General features: G+C 43.1%; 1 protein-coding gene across 2 annotated transcripts; it reads left to right on the forward strand.

Annotated features, from left to right (window-relative positions):
• The first annotated feature begins 370 nt into the window (after window positions 1–370).
• On the forward strand, window positions 371–25071 carry LOC308311511 (glycerol kinase-like). Of its 2 annotated transcripts, XM_080758214.1 has the most exons (21): window positions 371–625; window positions 1445–1518; window positions 2357–2463; window positions 3897–3974; window positions 4461–4540; window positions 4720–4857; window positions 7528–7637; window positions 7907–7973; window positions 9360–9377; window positions 12311–12346; window positions 12466–12533; window positions 12804–12846; window positions 13548–13628; window positions 14775–14853; window positions 15293–15389; window positions 15896–15980; window positions 16614–16734; window positions 17363–17506; window positions 19826–19912; window positions 20746–20835; window positions 22726–25071. In XM_080758214.1, the coding sequence occupies exons 1-21, from the start codon at window positions 533–535 to the stop codon at window positions 22734–22736; spliced, it is 1707 nt and encodes a 568-aa protein (XP_080614340.1). In that variant the 5' UTR covers window positions 371–532; the 3' UTR covers window positions 22737–25071. The 2 variants fall into 2 exon arrangements, with proteins under 2 accessions (XP_080614340.1, XP_080614341.1); XM_080758215.1 differs by lacking the exon at window positions 9360–9377.
• Window positions 25072–26091: the final 1020 nt, after the last annotated feature.

Consider the following 26091-nt stretch of genomic DNA (forward strand, 5'->3'; position numbering starts at 1 on the left):
CTCACACTCGCTCACTCCAGCATGGTGGTGTTACGGTGAAATCGGTGACCTGCTGAAATATGTGACAATCGTGTAGACAATCGCATAACGTCAGTGACCGAAAGTAAATCGTTGCAGTTGGTTTATTAGCAGAGTTAAAGACCTCCATGTAAATTGTGTCAAGTCCACAAGATGGTCACATATTTCGGCAGGTCACCAATTTCACCATAATTTGCCATGCTGGAGTGACCGAGTTTGAGTGAGCGAGTGGCCGAGATTTTGGGTATTGGAATTTGGCCATAGAAATTTGGCATATTCTATGTCTCCTCCTGCTACTGACAGTTTATGCGTCATCAGTAATGGCCAAATGCGACTCACCGTTTTACGCACAATGACCGCGACCCAAATCCAGATTACCCTACTCGATAGACCGGTGCGTGTGTGTGTGTGTGTTGCACGAAACGTGCGTGTCATTGAGCAGCAGTCAGCTTTAGCAACGGACGGACGGACAGACCGACCGACCGCGGGCACACTGACCCACTGAGCACCGCACATGAACGGCACCATGGCGGCGTCCTCCAACCGAGTTCTGCTGGGACCGCTGGTCGCTGCCATCGACCAGGGAACCAGCTCCACTAGATTCCTGGTAGGAGGAGACTAGCCTTGAAACATATGACTGTCATTATCATGATTCATGACAGACGCTCGTGAACCATGGCTAGTAGGAAACATACACATAGCCTACTAGTACTATAACTACTACTACTACTACTAAGCAGCTCCACTAGATTCCTGGTAGGAGACTAGCCCTGAAACATGACTTGACTGTCATATTAGTCATAGTCAAAGTACGAGCGTCATGTGAACCATGGCTAGTAGGAGACATAGTACTATAACTACTAATACTACTAACTATTAACTAACTATAGCTCTGGTCCATAGCCTTAATGCAGAATCATAGAAGCAGTAAGGCTATGGACCAGAGCTATTAACTAACCAGCTCCACTAGGGTTGGAAACACTGCTACTATACTGTATACTCTAATGTTAAACCAATGTTAAAGTCCCCCCCCCCCCCCCCCCCGTGTGTGTGTGTGTGTGTGTGTGTGTGTGAGAGACACTTGTAATGTAAAACATGTTAGTTTTCTCATGCCAATAAAATGTATTGTTTTGTGTGATCAATACTGTCAGGATCACACAAGGTGTGTGTGTGTGTGTTACAATGTTGGCAGGATCTAAATTAATTGAAAATACTCAAATATTCCCCTTACGCGCAAGATCGGTATCGACCGATCATGAGAAAAACTGGATCTGGATCGGTCGCAAAAAACCTGATCCGAGCATCCCTAATATAAAATATGTTAGGAATGGGCAGGCCAAAGTGACTGTAGACCAATATAGTAACATATCAGAAACCGGTGTGACATGTTAGATGAACCATGTGCCCTTTTTTCCATCTTTTGAAGGTGTTCAACTCCAAAACAGCAGAACTGCTCAGCCATCATCAAGTGGAGATCAAACAGAGCTTCCCCAAAGAAGGGTAAGTTTGTAAAATACATGGATACATTTTGGACAGAATATCAGGCAACATATTTAATGACAAACGAAAATAACAAGTATGGTATTTACATTAGGGATTGAGTAAAAAAGAAGAAAAAAAAAAGATTCACTTATGGATCACACTTGTTTTTATATTGCTATAATAAAAACCATATGCTAAATGCAAATCGACACAATGTGCTTTACATTCACCCATTGACACATACACCAGAGGCAGAGGCAACCACCAACCTTCTCATCCAACAGGAGCAGTTTTTTTCCCCGCCGACCACACGGTGGGGCAATTCTTTTATTTGTTTTACTGAGGATAAGGTTAAAAATCGGCATAGTTTTACTGGGATTAAGTTTAGGAATAGGGTTACTTTTTCACCTTTTACTGAGGTTTCATTTAGGTTTACCACTACCAGCAAGAGACCTTTCAACCGTTCCACTGGATGTTCGTCCGAGGCGACTCTGTTTTGAGGCGAGCGTTCTGGTACACTTTGGTATGAAACCAGGTGGAACCTGGAATCCTCCCATTCCAAGATGGCCACTCTCTTCTCGTGACGCATTGTTAAGAAAAAAGAAAAAATAATTACATCTTTGTGTCTGCAGCAGTCTAGCTGTCTGTTTGTGTCCGTTGCTAATCTTGCAAACCTAAACATTTATTTTGCGCACGGTCAGTAGCTCAAGTTCATAAAGTCATTGGGGTGTTTGTCCGTTTGCTCCCCAATGACGTCATTTTCTTCTTGCTGACATGTCAAAGCAAAACAAAAATACTTTGGAGTATGCTGACGGAGATGTTAAAAGGTGTGTGATCTGTTGTCTGCATTTCTCAGATGGGTGGAGGAGGACCCCAAAGAAATTCTCAACTCTGTGTACGAATGCATGGAGAGAACGTGTGAGAAACTCACCCAGCTCAACATTGACATCTCCAACATCAAAGGTACAGTATTTAGGCTTTTAATTGTAATGAATGACAACTAGCAGGGCACTACAAATTACACCCGTGGACAGCCCATTGAAGCCCCTTGTATGACCCTATGCTATATAGACTAGTATAGTATAGTAACATTGGAGAGGACACATTAATAATACATTGGAGATAGATTATCAAAAAGTAAATGTAGCATTTTACTCATACTATACAAGCACTGATGACTGATGCTACGAAAAGGTCAGAGATGTCCGACCAGCCATGCAATGAAGAGTATAATCATGAGCGAGGGCTTCACAAGTCTGTGACAAATCTCAGTGGTCAGAGGTGAGGTCAGATCAACCTATTCAGTGTTTAAGTCCGAATAATAAAGACTATTATTGAAGGTGGCAACAGTCCATTTGCTCGGTAAAATATTTCGCGGGCATATTTAGAATGTGTGCAGGCTTGAGTATGTTGAATCTAGTTTTATTAATGAGGATTTAGTTGACACAATAAAATAAAATGGCGATAGTATTCCATGTGGGGCAGACGGCCTGTCACAGCCAGATTTGGGAGAGCAGCGCAAGCTTTGTTGTTGCGAGGAAAGCGGTAAAATTAGACTTTCGTGGTTGTTTTCGTCTCAGATTTAGTCAGACGGAGCGTCACAGTATAACTCTATGGGGACACAAAAGCGACACAAAAGTAGGACCCGGAAGTATCTCAGGAGGGGGCGCTCACGTCACAGCTAAAATACTGAATAGAAGGACGGGTGGGGAGGGATCAACATATGGATCAACATATGTTACAAGAACAGGTCCGCTCCATATATGGAGATCTAAGTGTTTGAGGTCAGATGTAGAGTTGCTGGGCGGCTCCTTATATGCAGATCTAGGTGATGATCCAGTCTTCTCCATGTATCCAGGGTTAGATGTGGTCAGTGTCATGATCTTCATATATGGAGATTGGCCATATATGGTGGCACGATGTCACGAGGCATATGAAGGCATGGTGTCACGAGTCGTGACCATATATGGAGGTGTGATGTCACGAGGCGTGACCATTGAGTCGTGACTAACACCCAGATATGCAGGTTTTCCCTCATGCTAAATGTGACCTACGGTCGCAACAAAATACTCCTTAACCATTATGCACATGAAACCACAACGTCCCTTTTCTGTAGGGAACATTTGGCAAAAAAAAATTGTCACATAGTGGCATGATGTGAGCTTGTAATTCGGCTATTTGCAGTGAAAACATTTGGTGTGGAGGGGAAAAGGAGGGGGCCTAGTATACACCCCTACCCCTGGTTAGCCAAAATCCCAAAGTGAATCTGGTTTATAGGTATGTGTATATGTGGATCTATCTATGTCAAGTTTCCTTTTATTCAGTTGTATTAAGAAAGAGGCACATTCTCCAAACTGCAGCACTGACCTGACTCAGTGTTATTTTCTCTTCTCTAGCTATTGGAGTGACGAACCAGAGGGAGACCACTGTGGTTTGGGACAAAGTGACAGGAGAGCCTCTCTACAACGCTATTGGTAAAGTGTGAATAAGAGACAACATGCTATAATTCACCTTTTCATCACATGGCACATGCACAGTAAAATGACTAAAATCCCACCCATTTCTGCCACGCTTCCTGCACTGATCTAAATGCTGTTTTCTCATTGACTTTATGACTAAATAATACTATGGGTAATGGAACTAATCACCTCCTGGATGTTTATGAGGGCACTTTGTAAAATACAAAACTAAGCAACAACAAACTAAGCATCAACGAATAAATACCCATTTGATGATCTGTAGACTGTATGTACACCTCAGTCGGCCAGCCATTCAAATTCATTGTACTGTAGTGTATTTTCCATGCAAGACAAGGCATCTGACAAAGCGAGGAAAAATACGGTGATGGAAAAAAAAAAAAGAACGGTAGCAATATAAATGGTAAAAAGGCATCACTGATTCACTCACAAACACAAAGTTGTTTCTCCTTTGACTTAATATTTCTATGACTTTTCTTTCAGTGTGGTTGGACATGCGGACCCAGTCGACGGTGGAGCGACTCATCAGCAAAACCCCTGGTAGAAATATGAACCACCTCAAGGTCAGTCGTACTACTAACCATAACCCTACGTATTGTCGTTTAGGAAACGGTGCTCTTGTGTGGGGCAGGCGAGTCACAACTCGCAGATTAGAACTTGGCGGGACAAAAAATGATCTGTCGCACGTTTTTTTGCTTTAATTAATCCGTGATGGTTACAATTTACAAATTCTTCCCTGCAGCACAAGACGGGTCTTCCCATCAGTACATACTTCAGCGCTGTGAAGCTGCGTTGGCTGATGGACAACGTGGAGGAGGTCCAGGAGGCGGTCCGCTCTCAGCGTGCCATGTTTGGTACCATCGACTCCTGGCTCATCTGGGTAAGAGTAACTGATTGCACTTTACATTCGTAAGAATCTACAGTGCTACAGTAAGCAAATGCATGAAATAAGAAGAAGAATCATCATTGGCAATTTGGCATCCGTCAGTCTCGGGAGGTTGCACTCTGGATAGGGTGTACTTCTGCTTTTGGTGCAGCGTTGAGTGTGGCTGAATAGACCAATGTGAGATTTGCAATCCCTTCCGCACTTTGTTCTATAATTTTTATCCCACGATTTTGCAACCCCGTGTCAATTATCTAATGTAATCCTGGGCGCTACACTTCCTCTGCCAACCTGGGGGGGGGGCAGCGGACTGACCTCATGCTTCCTTTTATGCATGAGGAGTCCAAGCTGCTTCTTTTCACCTGACGGGGGGGAATTTCCCCGGCCGGACGTAGTGTGTGGAAGGAACACGTTATTCCGACCAGTTCCTTTCCCCTCCATCAGGTGCCCCGGCTGGCCAGGGGGAGGTAGTTTAGAGACAGGATTACTCGCCCTAGGGGACACGGGGAGAATCCCTTAAGCACTTCACACAGGGGAAGACTGATGCTGGACTGTCTGGCTGGTTTTGCGACATTTGCCTCCATCTCTTCGCCACGGACTGCTGGGCGAGCGTCTCTTCAAACTTGGAGAGGCTTCCCACAACAATCCGTCTCCAAGCTGTGCGATCCGATGCTGCGGCTTCCCAGGTGTCTAGGTTGATGTTCAGGGCCTTCAGGTCTCTTGCAGACATCTTTGTAGCACAGTTTTTGTCTGCCTAAAGGACGTTTTCCCTGAACCAGTTCACCATAAAGGAGATCCCTGGGAATCCGCTTGTCCTCCGTCCTCGCCACATGACCGAGTCAGTGCACGCATTTTATAGTGCTGTACATGCTGTGGATTCCAGCACTCTCCAGGACGGTGTTGTTTGGCACTTTGTCTTGCCAGGTGATGCCCATAATGCGTCTAAGGCAGCGCATATGGAAGGCATTAAGTTTGCGTTCCTGATGAGTATGCAATGTCCAGGACTCCCTGCTATACAGGAGGGTGTTCATGGCACATGCTCTGTAGGCCTGGATCTTAGTTTGCTGTGTCAGCTTGCTTGGCATTGTGAAATCCATAATCTCGACCGCGGTCGAAAAATGATGAGGGGAATGTTTGACACCTGCTGAAAGTTGGGGTACCATGTATAGTACCATCAACAACCAATATAAGGCAAAATGTTCTAAATGTCATTATGCTTGAAGTAGCATCTGACGTGTCAAACTAGGGGTTTTTCAATTTTTCATGATTCTGAATCCATTCCAAGCATTCGTTTTGCACGAAAAACGCCATAGGCGTCATCACAAATGTGATGAGGTCAGCACATTGGCTATGGCTGAATTAGCGCAAGGAGTGTTTTTTGTGCAAAAGTAATGCTTGGAATGGATTCAGAATCATGAATATCCCCTAGTTTGACACGTCACATGCTACTTAAAGTATAATGAAATGTAGAACATTTTGCCATATGTGGCCAAATTTGACTGAGGGACTGATTTTTTTATTTTAGTTTTTTAATGTCATATGAAAGCAGGGAATCATAGTTTCAAATTGACATTGGTTGTTCAGTTTGACCCACCAGTTTTGGAGATGTGGCTTATAGAGTAATGTCTCAACTCACTGTCAGAAAACGGAGTTGAGAAAACAGGCTTGAAAGGTTCACTTCTGTGGATAATTACATTACACCTAGCTACATGTTTAAGCATTCATTTCATATTTACATGTCGATTTCAGCTCTAATATTTATATCAGACATGCTCTTGTATGTGAAGAGTCTGCCTGTGCTATTAACTCATATTTGATAAAAAATATAAATAAATTCAGCTTTTCTCCTCTGGTGAAAAGATGGAGTTTGCACGATGGCAGGCTCTCAGTCAAATCTGGTCACATATATTGGTTGTTGATGATACCCCAACTTTCAGCAGCTGTCAAAAATTCACCTAGGGTGGTTGAATAGAAACCAATGTAGTATGTTAGTAGACACCATTACCAACACATTGGTGAAGAAAACTCTCGGTAAGAAATGTAGTCCCAGGTTTTATTAATACTATACTATTAGGCATTTAGCAGACTCTCTTAATCCAGAGTAATACATCAAATACATGGAAATCAAGAATCATAAGAAAGCTAATAACTTAATATATTTACAGTGAAGCTATGAGTATACATTATAGAGTGCTACGTCTACTTGAAATGCTAAATTATAAATATTATAAATGACATAAGCTTAGCCTTTGCTAAACGCCTCTGTAAGGTCGTCGTCAAGGCTAGTGCAAGACTGCAAGTGCTACATTCAAAACATGAGCGCATAGTAGAGCCTAGAGGTAAAACCAGTGTAGCTAAAATATTGCTTTATTACAAAGGTAGGTCTTTAGTCCTCTCTTAAAAGAGTCAACTGACCGTGTAGTGCTCTCAGGTGGGCAGGGAGGACGACGTTCCACAGTTTGGGAGCGACCAAGTAGAAGGCCCGTTCGCCATGGTACATAGGTCATGACGAGTTTGAGGACGTTGGTGTTTGAAGTGTGGAGGTTGCGAGTCAAGGGTTTTAGTGAGACTAATTCCTTGAGGTAGGAAAGTGCGTTGCCGTGAACGGCAAGGCTATGTAGCTGACTAATGTGCTGACTAAAATAAACATGACAAATTGTTTTGCAGTGCCTGACAGGAGGGAAGTCCAGTGGAGTTCACTGCACTGATGTGACGAACGCCAGCAGAACCATGCTCTTCAACATTCACACTATGGACTGGGACCCGGAACTTTGCAAGTACGTTCGCCATAAGAACCATAAGAATAAGGAGCTTGGGTGGTGCAGAAAAGTCCCTGCACAGTGCACACCACCACAGAGGTGGTCCTCCATTCATTGTCAATGGGAGTTTGTTTAAGACTTAAGTTTGTGGTCGGTAACTAAAGGCTGGATGTAGGAGGGGATAGTAGCACCACTCAAAAAATAACCATAAGATTACTGTAGTACTAGTACATCTTCTACTGTTAACAATGTGTAATATTTCCATGTCTTTCCGCAATTACCTACAGATACTTTGATATTCCAATGGAGATATTGCCAAAAGTGAGGAGTTCCTCGGAAATATACGGTTTAATGGTAAGTCTGTCGACGATTTCCCTCTGAAGTTAGGGCACATGCCTTTCAAAAGCCTGCATATCCATTTGAAAAACAAAACGGCGACACTTTACAAGACAGCACATGGTTATTTATTATTAGGCTATATACTATTATTATTAGTTCTAGATGACGTAGTTATGTTCTTGGTGTGTGTCTTACTGTCCCTGTTTAAGTAACCAACCATATATTTTGTTTTACATTTGTGCTTTGATTTAGAAATAGACATAACATTTAGCAAATGGTGTATATGTCTAGGGCTGTCACGATTATACATTTAAGTTGACGATTAATTGTCATACAAATAATTGCGTTTTAATTGTGTTTTTGGCATCAGAAATTGGAACATTATGAATAGAACAATTCCGTTTGCCTTTTAGTAATAAAGTGCACAGCGCAGATGACAAATAACAGAAATATACCAAGAAATGACTGGCTTTTTAAATATGTTTTATACTTTAAAGGGTAGCAGATCTATGATTATTTTTCAACATAGACACAATTATGACCAAATAATTGCAATTATTATGTAATAATTGTGACAACCCTCCTATGTCATGGAAGGATACTTCTCATCTTTATGTCTTAATGCATACAGTAGATCTTAATTATACAGTACTGTAGTAAAACATTTCACCGGTGTAATAACATACTGATGTGTACGTGAGTCTGATTTAGAAAATATCTGTGTAGTCTCTCAAGCCAGCCTATCACTTTCACAATCCTCAAATGCCTCCAGCGATTCCACCCAATTAACCCATTAAGACCGATTCTACAAATGCCTTCTAAATCCAGAGTTCTCACACTTTCAAGATTGTTCAAAAATAGACAGCAGATGTACAAGCTCACAGCGCTGCACGAAGTGATGCTCTGTGAGCTTGTACATCTGCTATTTTTGAGTAGCCGACGCAAAAATCTAAAATGACGCAGATGCTTTACCGGTTTTAATAGGTTTTTAAAGTTCAGAATTAAATGAATCCAAAATACCATTTTGATTTCCATTTCTGCTAAGACGCAAGCTAGCTGAGCTAATTGGTTTTCCACTTTTGTTTTCCTGCGTGACTGCAGAAGCAAACATTTAAGTGGGTAAATTACTGGCTATCCTGCCTTATTTTAGTAACTTTCAGAGCTTCTGCATTATGGACAGGTAGGCGGAAGCATTTGAAAGTTGTGGGAGTCGATACGACTTGTCTAGGGAGAATTAACGTTTATGTGCAACAGGCTGTTCGGAGTATAACGGTGAATTTGTTTCTGTTATTTCCATGTGTGCTCTAAACCTTTTTGCAAGTGCATGCTGGGTTGTTTGAGGAGTCGTTGTAGCCATTTTACGTTTGTGTGTACCATGTCTGTCTCCTCTCTCACTGGTAGAAAATATGTTCTAGCCGGGTAAGTAATAACCACCTCCCGTGACCTCCTTACCAACGCAAGCTTAAACCTGCCCTAAACTTGCTTCTCTGAGGCCAAAGCAACCAGCCATCACAACAGTGCATTTCCTTAACCTGCCCTAAACTGGCTTCTCTGAGGCCAAAGCAACCAGCCATCACAACCGTGCATTTCCTTAACCTGAAACCCTGTGGACGTTACTTGTCCCGCTTGCTAGTTACTAACAGCAAAGTGAAGCGTGACGGAAATTGTGGTCTGACAGTCAGACCTTGCGTTAGACCTGGCTCATTTTGCTTCGAATTAGCCCGCGGACCCCCATTTGAAAAGGTATGCCAGGGACCCCCATAAGAGAAGGTTTTTATTACGGTTCTAGCAGTGGTTTTCTACCTGTTTCATTTCAAGGAACCTTAGGTTTGACATGCATCAGTCTACGGACGCCAATTTAATGACTATCTCTGGGACCCCCAATTTATAACCAATGGACCCGTTAGGTTCCATTTGGTTCCATTTGTACACTCCCAGAGTTACAGACCCATAGGGGTCCATTTGGTTCCAAACTATCATTTATCTGGGGAACCCCTGGAACTCCCTCAAGGACCCCTGGGTTCCCCGCCCCGGACCCCACTTTGGGAACCACTGATAAACGGCACCATTTAGTAGCTGTGTGAGTGATGTAAGCCTGTATAGATGGTACAATGGGTAGAGAGTCACCGTCTAAGAGTCATAACTGAGGTCCCTGGTTCGGTTCCTCCCCCCTGGCCCTGGTCTTTGTGTTGAACTGTCCCTGAGCAAGACGCTTGACCCCTAACTGCTCCCGTGTACTGTAGCTCCATATTAGTTAGGCTTAAATTATTATCCAGAATGCAAATTTCACATAATGTGCATTATGTGAAATTTCCCCTTTTCCCTTAGCACCTCCGGTATGCATACTGTAGTTAGAAAGTAGTATGGATTATATATGTGTTGGTATGTATAGTATCATAGTTGGGGTATCCATTTCATAATGCAGAGTAGGGCTTCCCCTTGGGCAAGGGTGGCGTTCCCTTCCCCCCTCTAGTAAAGTAGGTAGATAGTTGTTTGAGACCCAGGTTCGTGTCCCTGTTACAGCATGTTTTCACATGCCCAGTCGGTGTAAATAAAACCCCCTTAACCCATTCTGACCGGGAACCCATTTTGGTGTTAGCATCATGTTATGCTTTAGCTATTGAAAAATAGCAGATCTACAAGCTCGTAGCGCGCCACCGAGTGGCGCGCTACGAGCTTGTAGGTCTGCTATTTTTTAAAAATCGAAGAGCGACTGACATTTTTAGAATCTGATCTCAGGTCAGAATGGGTTCATCAGACCAGTGTGTGTCCAGTGGAAACCTCGTATGAATCTGATCTCAGGTCAGAATGGGTTCATTGGAAATGTGCTGGATGGCCACTGGCCGTCGTCACCCCCACATTGTGCCTCTTTGCATGCTACTCGGCTACCGCATTGGCAGATTATATCTCCTCCACACAGACACTCCAAAGAAATCTCTTCACTCTTGGGCAAAAGTGTATTATTATAATTATTATTATTACATTGTGGCTCTGCAGGAGTCCAAGCCGGCTATAATATAGAATCTGTGTGTCTGTCCGTTTTTTATACTTTTAAATAGTTTTCATTGGAGAACAAAAAAGGGGGCACTGCCCAAATCGGAAGTCTTACGTCCTAGATATCGTCTCTTGTCGGGTGGAAACCTCGTACAGTACGTCCAAAACGTACTTTTTCAGGATTCAAATTTTTAAAAAAGCATCAGAAGTAGCAGAACCTTGTGGATCTGCTACAATTTATGCTTTTTGTGACGCCGTTGTATGATCAAGTAGGGCGTTAATTTAGAATATGGACCTGAACGGTTTCTGCCCGACAGATTAAGTCACATTTTGGCCACATGTGGTTTCCATGTCGATCCCCGAGATCCACGTGGATTTATTTTATTCGCATGTAAAGCATCGTTAATCATTTGTGTCCAATTGTCAGTCACCCCAGCTGAATGTTGTTCATTTGTTCAACAATTAATTGTTCATTGTTAAACTATGCGCTGACCCAGACATGTCGGTGTCATTGTTAACCCATTCTCAACGGGAACCCCTTTTGGTGTTGGCATCATGTTATGCCTTAGCTATTGAAAAATAGCAGATCTACAAGCTCATAGCGCGCCACCGAGTGGCGCGCTACGAGCTTGTAGGTCTGCTATTTTTTGAAAAATTTAAGAACGACTGACATTTTTTTAATCTGATCTCAGGTCAGAATGGGTCAATCAGACCAGTGTGTGTCCAGTGGAAACCTCGTATGAATCTGATCTCAGGTCAGAATGGGTTAAACTGACCCAGACTTGTCGGTGTCATTGTCTTCGTTTGAAGTCCAGGGAGAGTGAAGACATTTTGATCCATGCAAGTTCCACAGCCACACTTCCACCTCCCCCCACATTGTTTCTCCATCCATAGAATATCTTTTACGTTCAAAAGGTTACAGTAGATTTATTTGACATGCCGTGCACATGGCTAAAACAAAAAGTGTAGTTCGCTTTTTGGCTTTTGTGGTTCAATATTGTTTATGTGCAGACCTGTCGATTGGTCTGTCTGTCTGTGATGTTCGGAACGTTTTCTACCTCGCTCCTCTGTGGCACACTGGTGTCAGCCTTCTTGTTGTTTTTTTATTTTAGAGTCTTATGCTTATTCAAAGCATAAGACTATATGACGTTATTACTATTGTTTGTGGTATCTGAACAAGTCTGAAAATCTGTTTAATTTCAAGTTTTTGTATTGTTTTGCATAAGAAAACAAGGAAATGGGTTCATCCCATAGTGTTAAAAACATTCTGAAAAGAGGCTACATGTCAAAATCTGTTAGGTTATTTTAGAAAAGTCTTTTAGTTCAACTTAATCTTAGTTTAACGTCTCTTTTGACAGAAATCGGGTGCTCTCACAGGAATACCTATTTCGGGGGTAAGTAAATGTATACTTATATAAAAGTCTGATTAATATCAACTCCATTCTTTTTGTTTGTGCATTGTAAGCAAGCGTACGTTTCTCCATCCAATAATTTCCTTGTATTTGTCAAACAGTGTCTCGGGGACCAATCAGCAGCGCTCGTTGGACAGATGTGCTTTCAGGACGGACAGGCCAAAAACACGTAAGATGTTTATTTATTTGTTACGTGTTGTCGTGGAATTCTGGATCAATCGGTAATTAATGAGGCAAGAGGAGTTGGAGACAATATTCTAGGTGGTGACCCACATCGCATTGTGAACTTGTATGGCTTATTTTTGCTGAATGTTCTATTTTCCCTGAATGTTCTTCTATGTTTGCCAAATGTTCGCCTCAGAATAGGGACACTAGGCTTCTCTATGGGTTCTCTGTGGTGTAAAAAATCCAATGAACCTCTCCTCACTGTCTCTTTCAGGTATGGAACTGGCTGCTTTCTGCTTCTAAACACTGGATCTAAGGTATGTTAACTAGTTGCCTTGACTGTCATCCACCATGTCTTCAATACAGCACTCGCACGGTCTCATCTCAAGACATCTCAAGCATCTCAAACCTTGCGTGTGTTTAAATCACGTTAGAAAACTCACTTGTACTCCTTGACTTTCCATGATTCCGATTGATGAGAGTTGCTGTTTCCGTTAGACAGTTCTGTGTGTTTGCTCACCATGATGTTTTACTCTTAGTATTTTGTATTTGTTTACTGAAGCACCCTTTCCACCGGGGTTGAACCATCTTCTTTTCCAGCCTAATTAAAGGTTGGTTCGGAACTGGAACCAAAAAATACTTATTTTTGTCCTGAAGTGGGAACCAAAGTAGGATCAAACTAGGCCAAACTAGGAGTCAATAAATATACCTTTTGAGTGTGCGGGTTCCATTCTCTTTTCAATTGGATTAGACAACAAACAAACAGAATATTATAGTTCTTGAGTGTTACATTGTGCTGTACTGCTGTTACATCCCTGGAAGTACCTACTTTTGGTGCGATTCTTCCATTTCTGTAGGAACATTTACATTATCTATTTATATGTAGGACATTGTGTAAGAACACTAGCATTCCAGCAGACATTGCTTTTACAGACTTCAAATGTCTTTGGTGTTAGTACTATACTTCAAACGTCTTTGGTGTTACTTCAAGTGACTTCATTTTGTGGACTTGTTTCAGCCTGTGATGTCCGACCATGGACTGTTGACCACCGTGGCGTACAAGCTTGGCCGAGACAAACCTGCCTGCTATGCACTGGAGGTACGCCACCTCAACATGGCCTTCGTTTCACGGATTAAAGCTCTCAGTCGCCACAACTGAGTTCAGTCATTTGGACTCCATAGAAGTCAGCATGACTGCTATGCATGCATACATACTGCACATAGCCTATTTTCGGTTATTAGTTAATTTACACCTAAATAGTATTTGAAGTGGTCAAACTAGTGATAGAATACATGTCCAATGTTCCGGAAAACCCTCATGATCTCAGATATTTCATAGAAGCTAAGGTTAAAGCCTCAACCTACAGTTTTTGCAATATACAATTAAATAATGTATTATGAAACACAGAACTGGTTTGCGGGGGGTGGGGGGGGGGGGGGGGGCTCCTTTCATTCTGTTTCAACGAATCGCAGATTAAGAGGATTTCGCCTAACCTCATTCTTCAGCCGTGAGATTTTATTTCGCTTTAATCCATGTCTTCGTTGGACTGACCCAGTGCTTCTCAAATGTTTAGTCCCCAAATGTGTGAGCTTGTAGATCAGTGGTTCCCAAAGTGGGGTCCGGGGACCCCCCCAGGGGTCCTTGAGGGAGTTCCAGGGGGTCCCCCAGCTGAATGATAGTTTGGAACTATCCATTTGTACACTGTCAGAGTAAAATTGACATTGATTTTACAATTATAAATTGGGGGTCCCACAGATAGAAATGCGATTAAATGGGGGTCCGTATAGACTAATGCATGTCAAACTGGGGGGTCCTTGAAATGAAACGGGTTGAGAATCAGAATCACTGCTAGAGTCGTAAAAAATATTCTCTTATGGGGGTCCGCCGGGCTAATTGGTGTCAATTTAGTGGTCCTTGACAAGACATTAACACATTTTAGGCGGCAACCCCTTTTGGTGTTAGCATTACGTTATGCTTTAGCTATTTAAAAATAGCAGATCTACAAGAGTGGCGGGCTACGAGCTTGTAGGTCTGCTATTTCTGAAAAATCGAAGAACCACTGACATAGAAACATGGCTTTTTCAGAAAACTGTCAGGATGTAGAAGACATTTTTTAGAATCTGATCTCGGGTCAGAATGAAAACTGTCAGGAATGTAGAAGACATTTTTTAGAATCTGATCTCAGGTCAGAATGGGTTAAAAAGTTTTGGGTCTATTTTCACTATGGCGGTTTGTTTCCCCCAGGGCTCTGTGGCCATCGCAGGAGCCGTGGTTCGCTGGCTGCAAGACAACCTGGGAATCATCCAGAGCTCTCCGGAGCTTGGTACGTCTGCTTGCTTTCAGCCCGTATACGTATACTAGGGCTCTAGTAGTCGACGATTAATTGTCACACAAATAATTGCAATTATTAACGATTTATTTGTGGTTTTTGAACAATTAGTATTTCTGTTTGCCTTTTCGGCTTTGTAATCACAAATTGCTCAGGGCAGATATGACAAATAACTTCACTGACACATTTATTTTTTTATAATTGTTTCTATCCACATTTTATGAATGTATTTTTTTACTTAAAAAAACTTTAAACTTTAATATTGCGACTATCTCAAATAATTGCAATTAGGCCATCGTGCAGTAATTGTGACAGGCCTAACGTATACTGTACATTACATTTTGACCATGTTTTTGGGCAAAAAAAAGTTAGAAGCCTCGCTACAGTGTATGTGTCACCACCAACACCTTTTATTTGTTTTCCACACACGCAGAGAAACTGGCTGCGTCGGTAGGAACGTCCTACGGCTGTTATTTTGTTCCGGCGTTCTCCGGGTTATACGCCCCATACTGGGAACCCAGTGCAAGAGGGTAAGGCCTGCATCCCGTTCACGTACTGTACTGTACTGTACTGTACTGTACTGTACAGTCCACCACGACAATAGGTCTCTGTCTGTTTTAGCGATGACACAAAGAAATGAGCAGACAAAATCTGGAAATCTGGAACACTGTAAAGCTCTAACCACACCAAAGGGTCGCCATGCAACTCCTTGGGTCCAAACGGTTGCAAGGAGTATGCAACTCTTGGAATTCAATGGCCCAAACCACACCAAAGGGTCAGCATGCAGGTGACTCTTTTGGTGTGGTTTGGGCCATTGAATTCCAAGCGTTGAAGCACTTGGGAGTTGGGACTCACACCGCTGGGACAACGCTAAAACCGTCTCGATCCTGTGTGGTGTGGTGTGGTTAAACTCTCTCCTGATTGGCTGAAACTTTGCAACCCACCTAAAATGTGTGTGCAAAACATTTCAGTGTTTTCTTCTTTTTTTAATCTCTCTCTCTCTCTCTCTCTCCCCGTCCCTCCCTCTATCTCTCAGGATTATATGTGGTTTAACTCAGTTCACAAACAAGAGTCATGTAGCCTTTGCAGCACTGGAGGCTGTCTGCTTCCAGACACGAGAGGCAAGTTATCTCTTTTCCCACATAAATATCTTTATACATCTATGATGACATACTGTGAACATATAAACTCTCACTAAGACGCAGAGGCCATAAATTAGGCTGTGGATCCCTCTGAATTGGACGTTACTAGCACGCTTGAGAGAGCACCTGGTGTTTGAAATGTATCCGTTTGACTTGTGAGAACGGCAGCTAAAATCATCGGCAGCACAGAATTACCCAGTCTCCATAACATCTACACCACTCGCTGTATGAAAAAAGCCCACAACATCATGGAAGACACCAGCCATCGCGCAAATACCCTGTTCAAACTACTCCCTTCCAAAAAACGCTACCAGAGCATCAAATCTCGTTCCACCCGTCTCAGTAACAGTTTCTACCCCCAGGCAGTCAGGCTGCTGAACAGCTGACCTTGAACTGTATTGCACTGTTTTGTCACTTCACTTGCACTTTTCTTTTCCTGTTTTTTTGTCTTTTCGTTGCACTATAGATGTTGTTTATGTCCTGTGTATGTAAGACTGAGAGTGCTCTGAGCAAAATAATTTTCATTGTATTTATACTCTGTATCTATACACATGACAAATAAACCTGAACCTGAAGCTGAAAACCTCTTATTTGGTGTGTGTGCGTGGGCAGATTCTGGATGCCATGAACCAGGACAGTGGGATTCCTCTCACTCAGCTGCAGGTGGATGGAGGCATGACGTCCAACAGGCTGCTGATGCAGCTGCAGGCCGACATCCTCTGCATCCCCGTCGGTACGTGATGGCGTCGACTAACCCATTAACAGTTTGACTGGTTTAAACGCGTAACCCGCATTTTAATCAACCCCCCTTCACTGCCGAGATTGTTGTATTACCTTTAGAGCATACGCTGAATTATTTGGGCTTTTAATCCGCGAAAACCAGCGAAAAAAGGTCCCTTAGTTTGTTGTGATCCGATCGTACCATCCGCCATCTTGGTGCACCCGGAAGACGCAGCACAAGACCCGCCTCCATGAGGCGTTGTACCCCATTCATTTGCATTGGCCTCAATTTCCCAGAAGCCCTAGCAGCCCACAGCATGTGACGATTTCCGGTTTCGTCATCAAAACGAAACCATCTAGTCTCTTTCTCCGCGGTAATTTTATTTATTACAATACGGCGGATTAAACACATAAAACAAAAGGCGGGTATGTCGTATATCGCAGCGACAGTAACCTGGAGTATACCGTTCCTGGCAGTAAAACTGTTTTAAGGTCCCTGGCGGATCCGTGCGAGCAAGGGCGAGGTCACTTCTCGCCCTCAGGGCGTCTTACTGGTTCAAAAGACTATGACTAAAACTCATCAGAATTTGCTGTCAAAATCAACGCTGATGATGATGATTATGATGACGGTGTGTCCTCAGTGAAGCCGTCTATGCCCGAGACCACCGCTCTGGGGGCAGCCATGGCGGCGGGGGCCGCCGAAGGCGTCAGCGTGTGGAGCCTGGACCCCGCGGACCTGAGCGAGGTCATCTCAGAGAAGTTTGAGCCACAGATCAACCCAGAAGGTACTATTGATGATCTGGTGATGCAAGGGTGGGCAACTTTGAAGATGGAGAGGGCCACTATAGTTCCACACTCACTCCAGAGGGCCACTATAGTTCCACACTCACTCCAGAGGGCCACTATAGTTCCACACTCACTCCAGAGGGCCACTATAGTTCCACACTCACTCCAGAGGGCCACTATAGTTCCACACTCACTCCAGAGGGCCTCTATAGTTCCACACTCACTCCAGAGGGCCACTATAGTTCCACACTCACTCCAGAGGGCCACTATAGTTCCACACTCACTCCAGAGGGCCACTATAGTTCCACTCCAGAGGGCCACTATAGTTCCACACTCACTCCAGAGGGCCACTATAGTTCCACTCCAGAGGGCCACTATAGTTCCACACTTACTCCAGAGGGCCACTATAGTTCCACTCCAGAGGGCCACTATAGTTCCACACTTACTCCAGAGGGCCACTATAGTTCCACTCCAGAGGGCCACATTACTGTTGTATCTAAAATAGCAGCTCTACAAGCTCTGCGGCGCATTTCGAGCTTGTAGATCTGCTATTTTTGCTATTTGAATTGAAATCCCGAAAAGTCAAATTTTATTTAATTTCAAATTCATTTAGTTGTACAGTATGTAACAGATCTACAAGCTTACAGCGTGTTGTAAGCTTGTAGATAAACTATTTCCGCCATTTTTGGAAAGAAAAGATGATGGAAAATTATTAAATGTGCCAGTGATATATATATATTTTTTTTTTAATGTGTAATCGTGACATCCCCTACCTGAGGCCGATTCTACAAAATAAAATGCCATCTAAATCAGTATAGTTCTCAAAAAATGTTGTGCCACTCGGCATATCAAAATGATATGCATTTGGTATGTAAATCATATGAATCTGGCCGTGGACATCTTGAGATGTTTTGTGCCCCTTTTAGCCCTGAAACTGATGACGGTTGAGACAAATGCTTTTTATTAACCCATTCTGAACGGGAACCCATTTTGGTGTTACAGCATCATGTTATGCTTTAGCTATTGAAAAATAGCAGATCTACAAGCTCATAGCGCGCCACCGAGTGGCGCGCTACGAGCTTGTAGGTCTGCTATTTTTTGAAAAATCGAAGAATGACTGAATTTTTTTTTATCTGATCTCAGGTCAGAATGGGTTAATCAGACCAGTGTGTGTCCAGTGGAAACCTCGTATGAATCTGATCTCAGGTCAGAATGGGTTAAACAACGTGGAATGCACGGGCGCCGCTAATAGCCGACCCAGGAGAATTCTAACATCCATGGCACCATGTACACATTTGCTTTGTTAAAAACAGGCTGAAGTTGATCCGTGACGCTCGTGAAGTATGAGCGTCATGTGAATCATGGCTAGTGCACACCCAGAAGAGAAGATTCTGGTTAAAAAGAAATCGAGTTATTCAACAAAAAAATAGTACAATAGTACAAGCTCGCAGCACGCCATGAAGTGCCGTGCTGAACTTGTAGATCTGCTATTTTTGAACTACCGTAATTGTACTGAAAGTGTTTTTTGACAAACGTATGGTGCTCTAGCTGAAATCTAAAATGGCGGTTTTAAGTGACGTTTGCACGTGCTGTACAAACTGGTTCCAAGTTTTTCACCCGATACGGTGAAGATGTGTCACCGAATGTCTCTCAAAATGTATGTATAGAGGGTATGCGCATGCATAAAGTGAATGGCCGATCGAGTGGCAAAGTGAGTGACAAAGTGAATTAATTGTTATTTAAAAGTAATTGTTGTTTAAAGTCATTTAATGCATTCAAATATGACTTTTCTGTTTGGACGTATGGGCCGCCAACAATGGGCCAGCTAGGCACTCCAATGTTGAAGCGCTGGGCCCTAGTGGTAAGAGGAAGGACTGCAGGCGGACCCGTGGATTCATGACGAGGAGCAGCTGGGCTTTAACATTGAGCGCTCGGTTGCACTTCCGCATTGGACCACCAAAAGTTTGGTGGTCCCAATGCGGAAATGCTCCCAAAAAGGCGGAAATAAGACGGTCCCTCCGGGTGCTTCAAAACGCCACTGAGCAACTTCCACTGACATGAATAGCGGAGGGGGCGGAGCTTCGCGCCAGATCAGTCTCTATCCTTTTAATACTCTATGGCTGCCAAGGCCAGAAAATAGTTAGTATGCATTCCGCATAACCTCCTGGTATGATGATGATGATGATGACACACGCATAGCCTCTATAGATATTAACTATTACTGAAGTAATTCACAATGTGTATGGATACAAACTAGATAATGTCCTCAGTATTACCTGTGTGCTAACGCCATTAAAATGCCATGTGTTGTCGCATAGAGAGCGAGTTCCGCTACGCGCGATGGAAGAAAGCAGTCCAGAAAGCCATGAACTGGGAGACGACGGAGCCTGTTGGTAGCGTAAACGGTAGGTGTGATCGTGTCCCAGACCCTGTGTATGCTTCGTTGCACAGGAGGCCCCAGGGGGTCTATACTGGGCCCCCTCCTTTTATCCCCTCTACACCAAACCTCTTCGCTAGAAATTGCCGATCGACAAGCTCGCAACACGTTGTGACGTGTTGTGAGCGTGTACAAACATACTGTATAGTATAGTAACAAGAACCTAAAACTGGGTTCCCTTCTTGAAAGGTAAAAAATAAATCACACCCATTATCATCGTACACCATCTCATTCCGGCCAATCACAATTTGCGTCCTCACTTTTCACGTTTGTGTTTCCGCAATGTTGTGGTTCCCCCTCAAACTCAAAGCTGGCCATTCATTGTCGATGGCATTCAATGTTTGTGTCGGGACAAACGCTCAAAGCTAACCATTCATTATCAATGGCATTCAATATTTGTGTTGGAACAATGTTTGTGTTTACACAAACCCTCAAAGCTGGACATAGGAGGGGCTAGCGCCCCTCAACAACCCCCAAAAAGGGTTCCCGTCCTAAATCGGGTTAATAACATTTTGGGAACATTTAGCACTAATTCAAAACACTGGTTGTGTTAGAAGAGCACTTGTTATTGCCATGTTCTGTATAAAGAATAATTTCTGTTCAGACTACTGTAATTCTTTTGTGTTTGTAATAAAAAACAAACATTCATCCCCCCCCACCCTCTCTCTCTCTCTCTCTCTCTCTCCACCTCTCTCTCTCTCTCTCTCTCTCTCTCTGCACCTCTCTCTCTCTCTCTCTCTCTCTCTCTCTCTCTCTCTCTCTCTCTCTCTCTCTCTCTCTCTCTCTCTCTCCCCCCCCCAGGAGTTGAGAGCAGCATCTTCAGCAGCGCTCCACTTGGCTTCTACATCATGGGCAGCATGTTGATGCTCATCGGTGCAAAATACATTGCAGGTTAGTGTCCGCTTTGTTGGATGTTGGGAGCACGACCTATGCAAACGCCATGTTAATATTATAGCACTAGTATTGAGTGATTTGGGCATTTAGCAGTTGTTCTCATCCAGAGCAACTTGCAAAGTAACGCACATGATCGGAGTAAACTGCACGAAATGGTTTCCACCATGCAGTGTGATTCCAAGCGTATTGTGGCAATAACTTGCAGTCACCAGCAGGTGTTTGACGGGAAGCCCCACTCATATCATCATTGTAACATCCTCTGGAGGCTATTTTTTTTTTAGCTTTGATAACTTTAAAAATTTCAAACGGGTTGGGGTCATATACAAGACCCTACATGGCCTGTGCCCCCCCCCCCCCCCCCCCCCCAAGTGAATTCATTAAACGAAAGCCCGTTAGGGGAATCAGTACCAGAGAGCCACCACTCGAGGAGACTGCGAAGTGCCGCACCGGCAAACAACATTCGGCCAAAATGTCCTCTCAGTGCAGGGTTGTGTAGCATGGAATGGCCTTCCTCTGCGTATAAGGGATTGTGCTACATTTCCCTCTTTTAAATACAATCTATGCTGTCTTCCCTATGTAATGCTATGTAAATGTATTCCACTGTTTTGACTGTCTGTTTTTCCGTTTTGTGTTTCCTGTGAGGACTGCGGAAGATTAGCAACTGTGCTATATCCGGTGTATTTACGTCCATGTGACGTCCATTAATATGCATTGTCCTGTCCAAATAAACAAATAAAGTAAAAAAAGGTGGTGCTATAACTGTGATTCGTGTTATCGGTACAGTTCTGTGACCAAAGTGGGGTCCGGGGACCCCTAGGGGTCCTTGAGAGAGTTCCAGGGGGTCCCCAGCTAAATGACAGTTGGGAACCAAATGGACCCGTATGGGACTGTGTACAAATGGAACCAATTTGGTTCCATTTGTACACTCTCAGAGTTAAATTAACTTTGATTCTACAATATACATTGGGGTCCCAGGGATAAAGATGCCATTAAATGGGGACCGTAGCCTAATTCAGGTCAAACCGCGGGGGTCCTTGAACTGAAAATGGTTGAAAAGCACTGCTGGAGCCGTAGAAATCTTCTCTTACGGGGGTCCTTGGCATATAGTGTCTAATGGGGGGTCCGCAGGCTAATTAGTGTCAATTTGGGGGTCCTTGACATGAAAATATATATGATGAAGCACAATGGCAACTACCTGAAGTCCTTCTTCCACATGTTGACTCAAGCCGTCATGTTCAAATTACATTGAATAATCTTTTTTTAGAAGTTAGTCGGTTGGCATGTGCAATGCCAGTGGTCAGGTGGTGCACTGCTTCCTTTTCTTTGCTCTTCTTCAGTGTGTGTACTCGATATTATCTGACAACACTTCCACAGTATTCTCCGTAGTATGTTGGTGCACTTCAGTCAATGTTATTGGCCTAAATAAACGGCTTTGTTGACATTATATACGTCAATTACCTGGACTTCTGCTGGACCTATGCTGTATGCTCCTAGTCTTCAACTCCTGTTCCACATTACACCAGCTTGAAAGTGGTTAGGTCAGTCCGTTGCTCTCCCCAGGTTTGTAGCGCCCAGGATTACATTAGATAATTGACAGTGTGGGGGGGAAAAAAGGTTGCAAAATCGTGGGATTAAAAGAAAAATAAATGGTTGCGGATACAGATGTAGGTCCAATATTGGTCAGGCTCCATACCCAGTGGCTCTCAAACTCCTGTCTCGTGTCACCCCTGTAAAGTAACATTTTCATCCACAGCATTGTTTTTTTCAAACAAATATCTTCCCCTAAGATACAGTATGTCACGAAGAAATTACGAGAGATCAGTGCCGTGGGCACCCTATACCTGACGCATGTTGACTCATGGTTTCTGTTCTGTCTATCCCATTAAGGAAGCAAATAGGTCCTGAGCTTTTCCCCAGAGGCTTCCGTGGAGGGATTTGGAAGAGAAGCAAGCAGGGGCCAGTGGAAACGTCACGTCCTCTCATCACACCACCACCAACGACCGCATGCACGGTTTGGCCGTCTTCCGTAAAAACACGCATTCCAGATGAACTCCGGTGTACTGTAAACCCCGCTATTTGTTGGATAATCTAGCCTGTACGGCCAGGACTCAAAAGGCCAAGATGAGACTCCGCTAAATGGGGCATGCATGGACAGAACCATATTTTCTTCACTTCCCCCCCCTTTTTTACTCATGCAGAGCTGCGGACGATTCTACAAAAGCTTTCTAAATCGGTCATTCTCAAACTTTTCATGCCAAGGACCCCCAAATTGATATGGTTTCCTCCGACAGATAACATTTGAGTGAAAATAAATAAATAATAATAATAATTCAAGTTTTTTTTTTTTTTGTAAGAAATAGCAGGTGTTACTGTACAAGCAGATGTCATAAAAAAAATCCTTGAAAGTTTTACTTGAAGCAAGCTCGAAAAGAAGAGATGCTGAAGTGGCACGAAATTGACACGCTGTAAGCTTGTATATCTGCTATTTTTTAACGCAAAGATTTAAAATAACAGACTTTTTCCCGGTTGTAATGGGTCAAACCACTTAAACCCTATATAGTGTATACTTGGGGTCCCCCGATGGTCTGTACTTACACTACTTAGTCCCCGTCTTTTCCCCCCTCTACACTGATATCTCTTCAGCTATTATGCCATATCCAGAACAGGGACTGTAGGGTTTGTGTGGTTCTTTATGTATTATTGTAATTTCCTCTGCGACAGACAATAACGAGCATGGTTGTCTCCCATCAGCAGACTAGATGTGAATCCTAGGTTTTGTGTGCACTGTCAGATTTTTCTTTTTTCTTTATTTATAATACAATTGTTTATTTTATTATGATTCTGTTGCCCTGTTATGCGCAGTGCAGTGATTATTTATTAATCATTGTTAACAATTCAGCGTGTATAAGCAGCGTAATGTGACATTCTTTGACACGCACACCTTTGTGGATTTTTATTTTTTATTATGTTAGAGCACTTTATATAGAGTTTTGTTTTTTTGTCATGAGCCATGTTGAAAAGAGCGCAGATATAATATTTTGTACGAGTTTGGAAGAACACACTGGAAGAAGCTTGACTTGGCATTCTGGAAGGAAAAGAGTTATTGACTTGAAAGGATTGATGGAAGGGAAATGTGAAAAATGTGTTACAGTAGGCTATATTGTCTTGTGAGTGTCTTATGTGCAAACAATTTGATTGTAGAGTCCTTTAGCATTTTTCAATCTACAGTACACTACCAAAAGTATAATTGGACAGAAAATCTAACTTGAGCCTGACCGATTTTCTTTGCCCGATACAGATGTTTTGGTTGATGCGTTTTCAAGAAGTGCGACATTTTTGAAAAATGGACAAGAATGAGGATACATAATTAACGAAGAAATGACATTAAAACGGTCAATAGTTGACATATCGGTTGGGCTCTAATTTTAACCAAATCGAGACGTTAAATTGACATTTCTTCAGTAAATCGGACCGAGCTAGATGTTGCAATGGGACCTAGAATTATTAAATTGGCAGACGATCCTACTTTTCAGCCGTTTTGACGGTGGCACAGTTGATGTTCCTGTTGGAAGATAACGATTAGTACTGTCCGTTTAATTTCTTAGCCTAACATTTGTCACTGTATCACTGTGACAAAAGTGAGAGCCAACACATTCGACAGTTGGGCATTCAGCTTTCTTGAGATTACTATGCTTTGTATCGCAGAGAGACTACTACTGTTCCGGAGTTTTCTGTGTTTTTCGTTTACACCCAAGACGTGTTAGAGAGAAGGGAAACTATCTTAATGGGGTCTGTAAACCCTGGTGAGACTCTTCTAAACTAGGCCATGTAGTCTTTGAAAAGCAGGAAGAAACAAACCTAGATGTCGGTTTTATGATGATGATTAGCATTTACATGCTTGTCCCGTGTATGCAGTATTATGTCGCAAGCACATTTTATGTCACAACGGTAATCTTGAGATTGTACAAGCGACAATGAAAGCCAGCACTTGCATTGTTTACCGTGTGTGCATTATGTGTGTGCGTTTTTGCTATGTTGCAGATATTCTTCCATATTATGTGTTATTGGTTTGTACTGTTTGGACAGCTATTTATTAAATGATCTAGCCATCGTATGTAGAAGTTCCCAAATGACATTATGGAGGACGTCTTTATCTGTCACTTATGTACATTGCAGGGTTGGGATCCATTTATTTGTCCGTGAATTGAATACAAAGGGAAAAATGTAACTGTCTCTGTGTGTGTTTGTTTATTTCATTACTATTTGAAAGGATTGCATGGATTGTGATTGAGACCAAGAGCCACTCAGTCCTACTTTACTTACGTGGTCTCCCTCTCAACCCGACCAGTGAGTGTTCAAGTTTGGCCTAGAGCTGCAATGTTGGTGAGTTTAACGTTTAATATCCAAGCGGATCGCAAAAGCAAATTGGACGAGTCAATGGAGGGTAATGGGTATACTGCAACTCTAGATTCATCACATTATTAAAAATATAGAGTTGCAAATTGTGGCTAAACAAGTAGGCCTATATCCGTATGCTTAACGCAGATTAGATTAGATTACCTTTAATTAATCCCACAGGGAAAACTATACTAACTATACTTTCAGCACCAAATACAGTTTTAACTCTGGTCCGTATTTTGAGGCACCCCTAGACTTGCGTCAACGCTTCGACATACTAAGTCTGACAGGCATTATTTTCCGACACCCTGACCCTACCCTAAACCTAACCTCACAGGATCTGCCACGCATGTCGCGAGCCATGGGTGAATTTTAACCTGGCCACGGGACCATAAGCCCTGAAGCTACAGTGCCAAGCCATTAGTCCAATGGTCCCATTCACAGTCGCCCTTTATGTTGCGCCAAGTTTTTCCGCAGTGTTTAAAAATCCTTTCTTTGATGTTGTTTTCCTGCAGGTGTCAGACGTCAGCAGCATGGGGAGCATTATCAGCTTGGGAGCCGGGGCGTTCAAACGGGTGGTCACGGACCTCTCCTGAGTGAGCGGCTTTTTCCATCCTCATGGGCATCGTTTTCCTCTGGCACTCTCAGATAAACATGGAGTATACAGATGCAGCTGCCTGAACAAAGCCAGCAACCTCTGGTACTGTTGGAGCGTCATCATGGTCCTCCCGGCCCTCCTCTTTCTGTTGCTCGTCCTGGGGGATCAACAAGCGCTTCCAGAGGAACGTCTGAGCTTCACCTCCAGGAACTGCTGCCGCAAGCACTCCGGCCTTATTATTAGTGTCCCTTGCTCGG

The sequence above is a fragment of the Protomyctophum bolini genome (assembly GCF_963924005.1).
Source record: "Protomyctophum bolini genome assembly, chromosome: 24".
In the NCBI taxonomy this organism is placed as follows: Eukaryota; Metazoa; Chordata; class Actinopteri; order Myctophiformes; family Myctophidae; genus Protomyctophum; species Protomyctophum bolini.

Excerpts from the sequence above, each read along its gene's own strand:
- LOC308311511 (XM_080758214.1), top strand. The coding sequence starts at position 533 with ATGAACGGCACCATGGCGGCGTCCTCCAACCGAGTTCTGCTGGGACCG. Across the intron at positions 4,541-4,719 it reads GAAATATGAACCACCTCAAG|CACAAGACGGGTCTTCCCAT; the intron begins GTCAGTCGTACT and ends TCTTCCCTGCAG. Across the intron at positions 16,735-17,362 it reads CATCCTCTGCATCCCCGTCG|TGAAGCCGTCTATGCCCGAG; the intron begins GTACGTGATGGC and ends GTGTGTCCTCAG.